The sequence below is a fragment of the Pungitius pungitius genome, chromosome 2 (assembly GCF_949316345.1).
Source record: "Pungitius pungitius chromosome 2, fPunPun2.1, whole genome shotgun sequence".
Lineage (NCBI taxonomy): Eukaryota > Metazoa > Chordata > Actinopteri > Perciformes > Gasterosteidae > Pungitius > Pungitius pungitius.
The window spans coordinates 32,042,822-32,057,921 of NC_084901.1; the positions used below are offsets into that span (position 1 = coordinate 32,042,822).

At 46.3% G+C, this 15,100-nt stretch overlaps 1 protein-coding gene across 4 annotated transcripts in view; it reads right to left on the reverse strand.

Moving 5' to 3' along the window:
* unc5a (unc-5 netrin receptor A) overlaps positions 1-15,100 on the reverse strand; it is a 116,360-nt gene that overhangs the window by 10,253 nt on the left and 91,007 nt on the right. For 2 of the 4 annotated variants that reach the window (XM_037462284.2, XM_037462281.2), the window contains 6 exons: positions 13,026-13,190; positions 8,363-8,551; positions 7,287-7,586; positions 4,481-4,568; positions 3,908-4,076; positions 1,692-1,925 (listed from right to left, as the gene is read on the reverse strand). In XM_037462284.2, coding sequence (XP_037318181.2) covers positions 1,692-1,925; positions 3,908-4,076; positions 4,481-4,568; positions 7,287-7,586; positions 8,363-8,551; positions 13,026-13,190 — 1,145 coding nt within the window. Of the gene's footprint in view, positions 1-1,691; positions 1,926-3,907; positions 4,077-4,480; positions 4,569-7,286; positions 7,587-8,320; positions 8,552-13,025; positions 13,191-15,100 lie in introns of all 4 variants that reach the window. The other 2 variants (XM_037462282.2, XM_037462280.2) reach the window with 1 other exon arrangement.

Here is a 15,100-nt window from a genome sequence, read left to right on the forward strand (position 1 = left end):
GTGCAAGACGGGGAGTTAATGCACTCAAGGCCGTCGAGGGAGCCGCAGAGTATAGCAGCACCAAGTGCCGGCCTCAACAAGCTCAGATGTCCTTTTCCTGGCTAAGATATGGGGAGAAAAGCAGAAGAAGAGCTTTCCAGGGGGTGAGACCCAGAGGGAGAGAACAAGTCCACCAGAACTACCCCTGCATCCGACACAGCACGTGCAAGGTCATTTTAACAGTCAAGACTGCAGCAAAACATCACAGGGTCACCCGGTGATCTGAATACATGAAGACAACTCATCAATACAACTGGTTTGACGGCAAGTAAACGGAAAGGCCGGATTTCTGTCTGCATACAAAGTGCTTCCTCTGGAGAGCTGCATCAGCTTTCCAGGGTTTGCCTCCTGAATGCCATATTTTTTAAATAATTTTTCAACACAAGAACACAAATTTTCAGCCAGCAATGTCTCGGAGTGAACTGTCATGTCAGGAACAGGAAGATGGCGGCAGGGGCACACGTGAGCCACAAAAATGACAGATGTGAGCCAGAAAGCTTTAGGTGATTCTCACACTGCAGCTAGAGCCTGTGCACAGTTTTCCTCTCTCGGAGTGTGAGAGTGCTAATTTCCGCTGGAGCCTCCAATGCTCTCCGTTGTTTACGTCCCACAGCCAACCACAGTCGGTGCCGGTAGGAAACCTCTGCACGAGGAGGTCAGCCATTACAGCTGCCAAAAGTGGACCCGGAGTGGAAAGTGGCTCTTGTGGCTGGAACAGCGCGGAGAGTGGTGTGAAGAGAAAGAACAAGAGCACAGGGGTTGCTGGGAAAGGATTGGGGGAGGCTCTCCTTTTAATTTACTAATTAACCATGCAAATTAAATCTTAACAGGCTACTCAGAGGAAGTCCTTGGGGGAGGGAGGAAGGCATTAGTGCTTGATTATACTGCGTCCATGTGGAGAGCAAAAAGGAGAAGTGAAATATGCTGTTGCACAAAGTGACGGGAAGCAGCCGGGCAGGAACTCTAAAGGCACCAAAGGAATTTCCAGGTTTAAGATCTGAGATTTTGGGGCATTTGGAGCATTTGGATTGGCTCTCACCAAACTGTACTAACGGTGCTGAGATAACACCGTTTACCAGAAGCCAGGTGCTACACATCCACCACGCTACTGGCGGTCTGTTAGCTGATATACGCTCATATGCAAGAACATGCACTGAGGGCACAAGCGGCCAGTAGGCCCACGTCAACAAAGCAAGGAGACGCTTAAGCAACAACACGTGCAAAGGAAGAGTGACTTCCTTCTCTGCTCACTGTATTGTTACAAAGGAATTAGTTTTTTGCTGCTTTATTAATGCTCTGAATGTTTAATACAGCTCATTTTACATCTCAGTAGGCAATCACACAAGAGCAGACAAAAAGATTGTATTGCATACCATGATTAACTTAAGACGAATGCATTGTTTCAATAGTGGGGGAACAACAGCACCACAAATCACACGCTCTTGAACTGCACATGGTTTAATCAGGCTTGCAATATTGTTCAATTTACCATGGCAACGCCTAACTCCTACATGCCCGCGCCGATTTCTACTAACCTTCCAATGTGACAGGCAATGCTATTACACATAATGGTCTATCACTCAGCTGCCTCACGCAATCCCAGGCTGAGATACTCCAGCATAACCGGATGACAGACAGATTTCACAATTTACCTTGAAAACATCTTGTGTGTCATCCATGCAGTAGACCCTGATGTTGTACTCCAGCGTGGAGCAGTACGCGTCGGAGAAGAGCACCAGTCTGAGGCGCTTGGCGGCGCCCATGTGCAGGGACTCGCCCACCAGGGCGAGGGTGCCCAGCTGCTCCGAGAAAAGGCGGCAGGTCTCGGCCTCGAGCTGGCAGTAATAGGGCTCCGACACCAGCTCCTCCCCCATCAGCAGGACGTCCTGGAGGAGGCGAGGCAGAGAGAAGAAAAACAACACAAAGTGTGGTTGGAAGGTCAAGCACCCAATTTACGTAGGAGGAAAGGGTAATGTGTTTGCCTGGGTAACTGATGTCTGTATGTGCGGGTGTGTGTTTGTAAAGGGTTTGTTTCGGAAAATCTTTTGGCACAGTATCAAGGCACAGGCTGTGTCCCTTCTGCAGCGTGACAAAGTTAAAGGTAAGGTTACATGAGTGTAAAAAAAAAAAATATGAATACTTTGTTCTTGATTCAAATTCCCCTTTCACTGTGGTACTCTTACTCCATACTGACACAAAAAAACACACAAATCCTATAGAACACCATCAATTCACTTAATAATGCATGAACGAGGTACTCAATTGACATGAAAGAAGACTCAAATAGATTACTGGCAAGAACAGATGGTGCTGGAGAAAGAAAAATAAATGGGGAGGTGCAGTAAATATCGGATTGTTGGGATTTCTGGAATTTCCTTCAGCCTTAGAGATTGGTCAACGAAGGTGGAATCAGTTTTCCTATTTATCGAAAAAACATCACTTTTGGCCTTAGGGTGAAATGTGTTTAAAAAAAACCTAAATGGCCACAAAATATTTTATCGGCCAATTACAAAAAAAACACGATGGATTCAATCATGTCAGAAAAGCAACATCTTGCATATCTGTAGAGTTGAAGGGTTGTTTTACAACTTCACCTCTAATAAAGATTACAGACTTACCTCATCACAGTGTGGGACAGTTTTGAGAGATAATTCCACTGCTCCCTGGGCTAATTTAATAAAAGGTGACAATATTCTTTCTAGAATCCCATCATGCCAATTGACTGACTCCTCTCATTACCCAATCAAGCTGAAGGGAGCATTTTGCCTGCCAAAAGCCCCTCCAGGATCGATTCAACTAGACACAATCCACATCAATAAAATTAGTATTGACACAACTCATTGCCTATGCAACCACAATGAAGTCTCACTTTTTCATCATCTTAATATTTCTGCGAGGTGCAATAGAGAATGAGGGGGCTCGCTTACACCACTAAGCGCTCAGTCTACAAGCAATTTATTCCCACAACGCCCTCCGCTTCTCCACGTCCATTTTCCCCATCTCTTTCCCTCTCTGCCTCATTTCTTTCGGTTTCCTGCTCTCCCCCCTCGCTGCGGTTGCTTCCACTCTAATTCTCTCGTCCACCTGGCACTTCGGCGGACACGCAGCAGCCAGGCCGCTGGGCTATATTTGGTCCGGCCGATGATTAAAAGTGCTGGTCTAACCTCTGCCTCAGACAGGCCAATCCATCCCACAGACACCCCACCGCTGACACACACACACACGGGGGGGGGGGGGGGGGGGGGCTGAATAATTTATGCACAATATCGAACATGAAAGAAGACCTACTGACGCTCTGAAGCCCAGCAGCAACCCTCTCCAATCCCTTTGGATTGTGACGACGTGTGTATGGTGCCTCAAACCGCATTTGTTTGCGAGGGTGTGTGTTTGTACACCAAACGTTCTTCCCAACTCGATCCCATTGCATCTGGCGGTTCTGGTTACTTTCAAATTTCATGGAGAGAAAAATGGGAAGGGAAACTCTGTAATTGGAAGCAGCGGTCAAAAATGGAAAAGGAGCACTCAGGAGAGCACTTTGAGGATCCGTCATCTGCTTAGAGAATTTTTGTGATGGAGAAATATGTTGCCTAGCAACTCTTGAGCTGGAGAGGCTGTTTTTCAGCCCAATCAAAAAATACCTGATGGAAAATATAATTTAAACACTGTGGAGGGAATGACCATTGGGCCAGAACTGCCTCTGCTATACAGCACTGAGTGCTTTCCGGTGCCAGTTTCAAATCACTGCGGAGCAGGTTCGTACTTCTTCAAGGAAAGCGCTCTGTGTATTCAGGAAGACTTTACAAGTTCAGTGGGCGGCAACTTTATCTTTTCATGGAGGATTGGTGGTGGAGTTATAGTGCCGTCTCACCTCCCAAGTACCCTCATAGTTCTGCTTCTTGAGGCGGACGGCCCAGTTATCAAGGCACGCGTCAGAGCAGTGGTCCATGCTGAGGATAACTGGCCGGCTCAGGACCACCCCAGGAGGGCCACAACTCACGACGGGGCTGAGCAGGGTCTGGCAGCCGGCCAGGGGTAACCTACAACAGGGAGGGAAGAGAATGGACCTGGATGAAGTGCCTTCACTGATTACCTTATTTGTGACAACTTTTCTGACCCTCTCTGCATATGATCTAGCAGCGAACCATAAAATCCTGCTGAACATAGTTGTGATGAGTGAATAATGCACCTGTTTAAAGTAGGCTATGATGACTGTGCCTTCAGAGACTTGAATGTAGTGAGCCAGATAAACAGTGTTCATCAAACTATGTATTTAACTTAAATAGTGCACACGCTGGAAAAAAAGACTTGGTTTATTTATTTCCATCTCTCGGCACTGGCACAGACTCTAAAGCCTTTCCTAATGGAACAGTGGCGCATCAAAACAAACAGCCCAGTGGCATCCGGGGAAGACTGCCAGTCAGGCAGTGTTAAAGAGACCCACCTTAAATCTTCCTTCCTCTGAACAGTGAGATAAATCTCATAGATCTTTCCTCTGGGGATGGCCTCGGGAGGAATGAGCAGGCTGATTCCTAATGCAAATAACAACAAAAGGAGAGAGCGGGGGATAAGGGAGAGAGGGGGGGGGGGACAGGCTCATTTGTTCTGATTGAACAACACTTTTGTCATTTCACAAGAGAAAGCCAGCCCACTCAACAAAAGTGTACGGCTGCAAAAACAAAACCAAATCGATTGTGAAGGTCAGAGGCAGCCTCTGTCAGGTACAGTGGATCTGTGCAGCACGCGTCCCCACGGTCAACAATTAGCCGAGACAAAAGCACACACCGCATTGCAAGTTTAAATGTCCTCAGTCTGCCACCAAGTAGATAATTGAGACCATGGCACAGACTACTCAAGGAAAATTACACTTCCCCAGAAGAGTGTGGGAATGAACCTCAGAGAATAGAGAGAGCTATTGAGGTGGTTTCAATGTGGTGGCATTAGTGTTGTGATTCTCCTGCCAAAATCCTCCCCCAAGAACCTTATTCCAAATGATTATGTGACAATCTTAACACTCTAAACCAGGTCTGTTTACCCCCCAAAAAAGACTCATCTGTTTAAATAAGGCGAAGGTGCCTTAATGCGCACAGCCTCGTCTGAACGGATAAACTGTCTTACATGTGTCTGCTGGGGTTTTTTTTTTCTGTGTCCCAATGAGGAGATTGGTGCCAGTGCGTGGTACAGCCTACACGGCTTTGAGGTAATCCATGCATATAATATCTGTAAGACAGGGAAATGGAGATGGAGAAAAAAAAAGAGAGAGAGAGAGATAGAAAGAAAGTGATAGCAAGAAAAACCCAAGAAGAAAAGACCTTTTCTCCGTCAAGATACTGGCTCACTGGCACTGTCATCAGCTCTATGAGGCGAGTGGAAAAAACTCTCTCCCAATGTAAGTATATAAGCGCCATTCTTAGCTAATGTGACGACAGGAAGCAAAACAGGGGACGAGGGAATGGATGGCTTACTATATATCTTCCATCAGACTAATCTTTAATGGAGCATCACTATTACTCGGCCTGTGCATGCAGGACACACGTGACACTTGTGGAGATCAGGTACAATTTACACCAGCTCTCTTAAAGGTAATAATTTGTTCAAGGTTTATGACAGAAACCTTTCAGAGGAGTACTGTGTGTTTAGTAGACACTCTTTATGTCGTAGTAATTCATCTCATCATTATGTACAGAACCTTTTGACTTCACAAAACATTTAACCTAATCATGAACCTTAAGTACTGTGAAGGCCTTGCTTTTTCCCATGTTTCCACCACCACAACAACGGCACAAAAAAAAGGTGTGAAAATCGAATGAGGCAAATCCAACGCCGGGCCTTTACGAGCACTATGTTTGTCCAAGAAGAGAGACCCCAGTGTGTGGAGTGTCTTAAAATACTACTAAATTAGGAAGACACTTGGAAACCCACCAGCCTGATCATGCGAATCTAATCAGATTTAAAAAAAAGAATATGATCCTTCTTTTAAATGTGGGGAAATATCTTTGCACTTGATGTCAGCACAGAGATGTTGTGTTGTGGCCTCTCTGGGCTATCAGGGAACTGTTGATGTGCTGGACAATAGCCAAGTTAATTTTATTGCTATATTATTAAAAAAAAAAAAAAACTGACTTAAAAGTGGAAGTCAATGTATTTGAAGTGAATGTTGTATAAGGGGAATAGTATGCCATTCAAAAGATCGTGGATTTAATATATCAGACTGACTTTGGCCAAGAAAAAGTAAAAATCTAAGTGGTTAAGTGGTTTAAAAAGTCTTTCCAGCCTGATACTCCACTATTGGTATCTCATTGCTACAAAGAACCATGCACCGAGCACTCCTTTATCAAAGCTCATAACACTTTCTTCTGCACTCCGGCATTCAGAACTCACTGTTCACTGATATGGATTGAATCCACGACCTCAAACCCTCCAACGAGGCTTATAAGAGCCCGACCTGTTGGATCGAAGTTCAAGCCTGTTTCTCTAAGCTTTTCACTGCTTCTTCTGGACCACAGTATCAAAATCCAGTCAGCCTGGATAAATATCTGACCTCCAACCTCAGATTCTACCAACAGGCTTCTAACAGCCTGAGCTTTGGATGGAAATTATTATTTGGATATTAATGAAAATGTTATAGAAATTGTAACAATATATCATTATTGATATATAATAGAATACCTCAACAATAATAATATCGCATGATGTGTCAAATGATCTTATGATGAAGTATGTGACCAAAATATCTATTGTAGTATGCCCATTGCAATAGAAAAGCAATAGAATGGACATTGACAATTAAATCAACGTAGCAGGGTGGTCCATTTTCATGTGTACTGTTGCCATTGGACTCGTAGGGGGACAACTTTACTAACTCACGCGTGCAGGCGTCACATTGTGCATGCGCGGTCCGGGCATCGACCATGTCCACGTCCACCGGGAATCCGCTTGGGCCAATTCGGCAGACTAACAACGTGTGACACACTTGCCCCACTGATTTCATTATCATAAGCAACGTTTCATGTTTTATTTTTAATGCAGCAAAAATGACCAAACAGTTCGATGTCTTTTCCAATCCTACTCTTTTTGTAAAGATGTATAATTTGGTCAGTTGCTTTAAATGTCATTTAATCATTTCTCCCTACATTGTGTTTTCTGACAGTCACAAAGGGCTCACAGGAAAATCATCAAAACTGTCCAATAAATGAGTTAAATGTAGTTCATACGAGTAAGTTTGTGTCTAAATACTCAGTGAAACCCACCTGTGCTGGGGATGGTCAGCCTGCCTCCCAGGAAGTTGAAGGTCCCGAAGGAGCTGTTGGCCACATCGCGGGGCAGAGTTTTAAAGTAGCTCTGCGTGGACAGCCGGCTCACAAACTCCGCAGGGTCGGGGTTCAGTTTGCCGTTGTGCAGAGTGTGTGAGCCGTTGGGAAGCGGGTCGAGCAGAGGCCCGTTGGTCATGGAGAACTTGCCGGTGGCGTCGTGGCGAGAGCGCAGGGTGCCTTGGTAACTGGTGGTGGTGGAGGTCAGGTCAGGCTGGATGGTGAGCAAATGGGAATTCTCTGTTCAAATAATGAAAAGAAAAAGACAAAAGGCAAACGTGTGAAACTCCACGAGTGGCAGGCAAGGAGGGGATTGGTCCGTCTCAGAGACAGACCTCACACTCTCTAGAGCTGTCGAAACACACAACGAAAACTGAAACAAACACGGGAAAGACACATGGTGCTGGAAACGGAAGACTCACACGCCCACACTTAACAATACACGAATGCAGATTCCACACAAAACCAGTCCATTCACATGCTCTCTCTCTCTCTCTCTCTCTCTCTCGCTGTCTGTTTAGCAACCACACAGTCAATTCCAAACAGAACTCAAATACAGCCAAGCACCCAGAATGTATAAAGGCTTTTTTCAAAGGGAAATCACAGGCACGGCAACCTAGTTCTCCGTCTAACTCAGGCAGTTGTATTTCTATTACTCTAAAACCTCAAAGGCTCCAAACAGGCGCTAAACAGAGTGGGTACGTTCCCTGGCAATGAGGTGGTGGCGAAACGCTTCGTGTCAAATAAACAGGTAGTGCTCCACACAGACAAACGCACCCACACACATGCACGCACGACAAGATGCATCTTTCTTCCACTCGGAACCCCATTTCGGACGTGCACCACCTCCACCACCACCTCCACCACCGCCAATACACAAACAAACACGGAATCAGTGGAGCGCTGATGAGCGCTGCGCGGCGGGCAGACGGACAGACGCACAGAGGAGGGTAGAACAAAGAACAGTGTCCTACTGCTGTGGGGGGGAGGCCTGCGTGGCCGCGGTGCCCACACACCTGGCTTACTGGGCTTGATGCCCATGGGCTGGAAGCCAGTGGTGAGGATGGAGGAGTCTGCCACGTCGGCATCCAAGTCCTCCTTCTTGCGCCGGTAGACCAGGACCACCACGATGAGCAGCAGGGTCAGACACAGAGCCACCGCCACCATGCCCACGTAGAGCGCCACGTCCTCGGCTCCGCTCACGGCTGATGGGGGGAGGGGGGGGGGGGGGATGAGGAAGAAAAATCAAAATTAGCACAACTGGAAAATGACTATGAAGTATGAAGACGACAGTTGAGCCCGGACGATCATCAACGTGCGCATGCATTTGTGTGTCTGCGTGTGTGTGAGTGTGTGGGCTCCGGGTGTCGGAGGTGTCGAGTGCTCCTGGGGGCCATTGTGTCGGGCCATTGTCCCTGGAAGCCACGGGGGGCGTAGCGCTGTCAGCCGAACACAGTCGAGGAGGGAACGCATTGAGCCGTGCGGCTTTGAGGGACGGCGAGCAACGGCAAAGGTTAAAGTGCCGCGGGGTGAGTTGGCAACAAAAGGGAGGAGGAGCGAGGCAGGAGAAGAGCAATGTCAAAATTAAAAAAAGAGAAAAAGAAGACCAACAGGAAAACATAATGTGCACTTTTTTCAGCAATGAGCAGCAATAACCACTCCAAAACGATTTGTGTCAAAATGGACATTGTTAATATTACTTGACATGTTTAGATGAATATCTCCAGTGTCATGGAATTGATTTTTTTTCCCTACTGTATAATCCCACCGCTTGACGGGGACAACTCGTTTGATGGGTGTTATTAGAATGTCACGATTAAATTAGCAGAGAGCAAACAGTCAAAACTGAAGAGAAAACATATTTTTTCTGTCTGTGTCTCACTCTCATCTCTATTAATTTCCTTTCATCCATTTGTCCTTGGCTTCTCCTCTTCCCTTGAAAAATCCAATTCTTTGGACAAAGCCGCCTGACATACCCGAGCCTTAAAGAGAAATGCCAGAATCTATTTCATGGGTGATTATCTCGGTACAATCTGATACCTTAAGTAGCAGGATTATACCCAGCCAGGCGCTATGGCGGCCCGTTGTAATGCGAGAGATATCTTGACATGCAATCAATTGTGAGTGACTGGCTGAAGATAAACACAAGTGCGTTTTGTCCTGGACATTGAATAGCGCATGTGAACATATTCATGGTATGAAGAGAATACTGAATATCCTCTGGTTTTCTGACTCTCTTCTCCTCAGGTAAGCATTGAGGTTCTTAACTGCAGGCAACCGGGCAGAACCTTTCACCTTCCAAAAAAGCTCCAACCTCTCATTAAAAGTTCCCAAAATCCAATTGTCTTTGGGAGTCCACTGAGGGATGTGCAGTTTGACTAAAGACAAAACAACACCCCCCCAGCAAGGAGGCAGGAGACTGGGCTCCGCTGATTGGATAAACATAGCCTTGGATTGGCCAGTTGCTGTTTACTTTCTAAGGGCAAACCAAAGGCACCTCGCTAACCTCAGCCGCAGAGATCCAGTATCTCCACTCTGCCTCGTCCCTGCACGCACACCATTCTTACACCCAGACAATAAAGTCAGTCAATCAGACTACTCTCTCTCTCTCTCTCTCTCTCTCCGTTCCCCTTTCTTCTGTGTGGAATCTATGGTGGTTTATCGGAGCATCACAGACAGAGGTTTTATCTGACCAGCCAGGTGTCACGGTGAAACGATCCCGACGTTCACTCCAACCCTGACCAGCAAGTACTCTCTGCTCTCTCTGACCCTTGCACATTGATTTTCATGATGCGAGCCAATAATTGAAAGGACATCCATCTCACTTTAATTGACACAGCTAATCAGGTTTTATAATTAAATGGGCTTTACTTTGGTCCCCCTCTAGCGTGCCCTCTCTCGCCCTCTTTTTCCACACAGAAGTTCCCAATTTATCTTCCTTCTGCTCCGGCGCCCATCACTCCATGGTCCGTGTCCACTTGGCGCAATTGCTGGCAAAGAACTTTTGATTGTCTTCTTGTGTGATTGACACATGTCGGCGAATAATCTGAGGATGTGATGCGCTGTTTTCACAGATGATCCCGGGCTAATCTGTGCTTATTACCCGATCCCAGAGCTTAGAGTTCAGCTCCCCATCGTTAGCTGGTTAGGGATCAGTTTCTGACTTCAGATGGGTCGGCCTGGACTGAAAGAGAAGTAATATTTCATCTCCTCTAAGGAGGACGTACCGGGATCCTGTCGAAGTTGGGGATCTCGCTGCATTGGCAGTCAGCTCAACGTTTGCACAGGATTGTCGTCAACTCTCTCTCTCCCTGCTTCTCTATCTCTCTCCCGCATTGATAAATAAAAGCTTTGCAGCCTCCTGTGACCCCCTTCGGGGAATTTATCAAGATACCTGAGAATATATTTCATCCCATGGCCAAATCCTAGTCACTTGCCTGAAGATGAATAACATTGGGGTTCTTAAGGTCAGGGAAATATGGCTACTAAAACCCTCAGAGTGAACGTGACCATTGCTACCTCCACAGTCGTCCCGTCCCTCTGCCGGTCCCGGTGAAATATGGCTTGAAATGAATGTCCTGCCATTTTTCACAAAGCTTGTGTCGCCGCTTTAACAAACAAACCCATGAAGAAAACATAAGCTGCTTCCCCGAGAAATTAGCTCCCTAAGTCAAAAGCAGATGGAAGACTGTTTCATAATTTAATGGTTGCTGCAAAATCACAGGAATCTGCTGCATCCTAAGACCATTCCCTTCCTTATACGTACTAAGGTATGAGCAGTATATTCTTCCCACTACCACCTGTCCACCATTAAGGCTCTGGCACGCTGCCAGTCTATTATTTCCCTGCAGCTCCATCTTCAGTTTTGTTTGCTTTATGAAAATGATCCTGCCAGGGTCAGATCTGTTCATTTTTGAGCTGTAGCACAAAGCTTGCCCGCTGCACATTGATTCTCATATATGCAATACCAAAAACAATCCCATCCAACGTATGCCAGTCCGGCCTTAATGAGGCGGATTAGAGATGTTTGTGAGGTCCTCAGCCAAAGGACGTCTTTTGCGGCAAAGTAACCGGGTCTTACTATGCAGTTGTATTGTTGGATTACGGCGGAGCAGTGGAGGCTGCCTTTTGTTTCAGAGGGACGTTTTCCATCTCAGCTAACAGCCTGCAGACATGGTTGAAGTATGTGAGTTGCTGACAAGCCAAAACCATCCTGCTATTTTGCTTATTATAATACTTCACACAGCCGTTGTCTGTGGAAACACATCTGCTGGGAACAGATTGGAACAGGCATTCTTCAGAGACCAGCGCTCCGCTCTGCACTGTCAGTGTAAATACTGAGTGACTGTGTGTGTCTGTGTGTGTGTGTGAGGAACAATGACTGGCATCTTTGTGTATATATCTTGCCTCTCTGGGGAGGAGCTGCTGACCTTTGATGATGGGCCGACTGAGCTCCCTGGTACACGGCATCGGCCAATATTCAGCTATCGGTTGACATGCTTGCACACATTCTCACACACTGTGCCCAACTCATACACCCCCCCCCCTCCCCCCACTCTCCCCAGCATCGGTCTATCTGATCACGTCAAATGGTGCAAGATACATAATTCAGTTTATTAGTTCGCTGGCCCATGTTAACTCAGTCCCCATTAAAACTCTAAAACTTTATCATGCTATTTATAACATTTTCCTCTATGAGACAGCACCCTGAGACTCATCCTTCCTGGATGGGAAGCTGCAATATTGTTCTGTCTTTGAAATCTATAGGGAGCGACGGAGCTCTCTTTCATGTCCATCTGGTCAGTAGTGGACCTCGTGGTGTCGCTTTCCACTGAGCTGCCGTGCTTTGCGGTTTATTATTGAGTACATTCAGACAGTACACACACACGCACACGCACACACGCACGTGCACGCGCACACACACGCACACACATGCCGTATTAATGATACACAGGGATACACCGGCTGCTTTGCACAACAACGTCTCTGTAACCACATAGATGCACAGCATGGACACAAATCACAGCGCACATGCACACCAGCCAAGTTGTTTTTTGTGGCCGATTTGACCCGTGCCACTTTATTTGATAGTTGTATTTAATTCAGAAGAGAGACGGTTTCACTCTCGCGCTCTATTAAAAGCTCAGAGAGCAACACGGCAGCAACGGAGGTGAAAAGGTTGTATATTATCTAAGCAGCAGGTGTCATACCGGTGTTTATTAGAACTGATGGTAGAAAAAGGTCACGCGGGGTGGTGTCAGTACAACTGTGTAATGAAATGGATACCCTCCATCTATCACAGTATAGTGAGGCCATAAGGAGGCATAAAATGTTTATTTGATCTAATTAAAACAGGAGTGGACACTCCCGTTCTCCATTATAATGTGGAAACGGTATTCAAAAACATTTAGGGAAAAGCCTCTCTAACTGCCTTTGTTCAAGGGTTAATCAACGCTAATCCTGTAAACCTGTTGCCTATATATTGATTATGTTCTACTTGATATTTTATGCAATGAGGGGCGCTTTTTCTATCTTAATACATTACATCCCCTTTGGGCTTCTTTTACTCTTCATGTCAGTGTTTTCTGGGCTAAACTCTCCAACGTTGCTTTGAACCTATTTATTGATTTGAAGTTGAACACTTGTGTTTGCAGTGTGATGGGTGGTCCGTGCACTCACTCTGCGGGCACTGCTCACTGGTACAGTTGAGAGACTGGAGGTCGAGCCCCTGGCAGTCTTTGCCCCCGGTGCCAGGTGAGGGCTGGGTGCACTCCCTGCTCCTCCACATCGAACAGTCTGCACCACATGCGGACCACTTGCTCCACTCGCTCCAGCCTCCGTCCACTGCAAACACACAGGAGAAACATGGGTGAACACACACACACTTCAACCAAAGGTATCTAAGTTCTTGGGGAAAACTATTGACTGTACATTTTTCAAAAATAGGAGCTATAGCTCCTTCTTACACACGGTGAGGTTCCGACTCAAAAGTGTAAAGGCAGTGGCTTGTTTGCGTGTGAGAGGAGAACATCTAGTAGAATACTCTGTTGCCAGCATGTGCAAATCCACCCACTCAAAAATGGAAACCTGGTAGGTAAAGCATTATGAAGACATGCAAATCCACTTGTACACACTCAAATCCAGCAGATGCGAAGGGAAACCAAAGTGTGTTAACTGCTGAGGAAAGCCATATTGTCTCCACTCGGGTTTCTTTGTTTATTTTTAACATGGAAATTAGATTCAGCTAAAGCCAAACCCCAGTGCAACGTGGGTGCTGTGGTCTGCTAGACTCAGCTGTCAACAGACTACATCTGTACTGTCAAACCTACAACGTGTGCCTCTTTTGAAAATCTTAACAAATGAACTTTTGCTTGATGACGCAATTTAGATTTTAGCTTGGTTGGATTTCTTTGCCAAATAAAACCGTTACTGTAGCAACATGATCGTTTCAATGCAGGATACGATACAGGTGGTATTAATCAGAGCAGAGGCAGATGTGCATCACACCTGACATGAATTCCTGTCCACCACAACTTGAAACACACCACCGCCAACACAGGCAAAAGGAAACAGATGGAAATGGGCCAGTAATTGTTCTGTGCGGGCCCTGCTGTAAGAAAAATCAGCAGCTTTAACACACACACAGAGGGAGACCATTTTGCAAAGGTGGGGGTAATTTGGCATCGTGGTGGGGTGAGGCGGAGAGGGGGAGCCAGCAAGCTGGGACTGATATTGAGAGTGACACAGCACCAGGCCTGGGGAAGGTTACCATAGGGCTAATGGGAAAAAGAGCAGTAATGAGCTCTCGTGGGGGGAAGAAACACCACCGTCTCGCGCTCTCTCGCTCTCCCAAATGTAGTGGTGAAGGGGACCAGACAAGCTTCACCAGAGCAATACACACACACACACACACACACACACACACACACACTACAGAGTACAAGCGCTCCTCTATGACAGCAGTAACCCTCATCCTGACTGACCTAAGGGCAAGATAACCTTAACGTTATTTAATCCCTGCAATAAATAGTGCAAGGAGCACGACCTAAAGTGAGCGGGTCTGACCTGCAGCAGGTCAGAGACTTTGGTTAATAAAACACAAATGTGAGAGTCACTCAAGGAGGGGATATCACTTATTGGTATATAACCGTACCAAGCAAAGATATTATTTGTTTACAGCCAATTGGAAACCGAGCTAAATGGCGCAGTGTGCTTGTCAGGCTGGAGGCAAAGGTGTGTGAATTACACCCTGCTCCCACACAAGTCTGCATGTTGGTCCGTTTGTGTCCTCAGATGATTGCTAGAGACTCAGTGTTTAGTTTGTGTGTGTGTGTGTGTGTGTGAAGGGATGCTGACACAGCTCGTGCCTCTTTGCAGTCAGATCCATTTGGCAGAGAGAGCAGAACCAATCAGATAATTGTCCTTGTTTGGCATTGAGTGGACCCGTCCGTGGGCCAGTGGGCTGATTATCCAGGCTGGGAACGAGAATGATTGAATAGAGAATTACATCCTAATGAATATATTATGTCGCCCCTCAGTTTATAAACACCACAGTGAAATAATAAAAAAAAAGAGAGGAGATCAACATCTGCCCCGGTGAGGTGATGGAAATCTACTTCTCTTTTCCACCACAAAGCAAGACAAATGGCCATGCAAATAACATTTTCAAAAGAGGAGATTGCAGTGGGAGCAGGTTGCAGCTCGTGGTGATGTGGATGAGACCCAAGGCTGAGGAAGGTCAAACAAAGACGAAG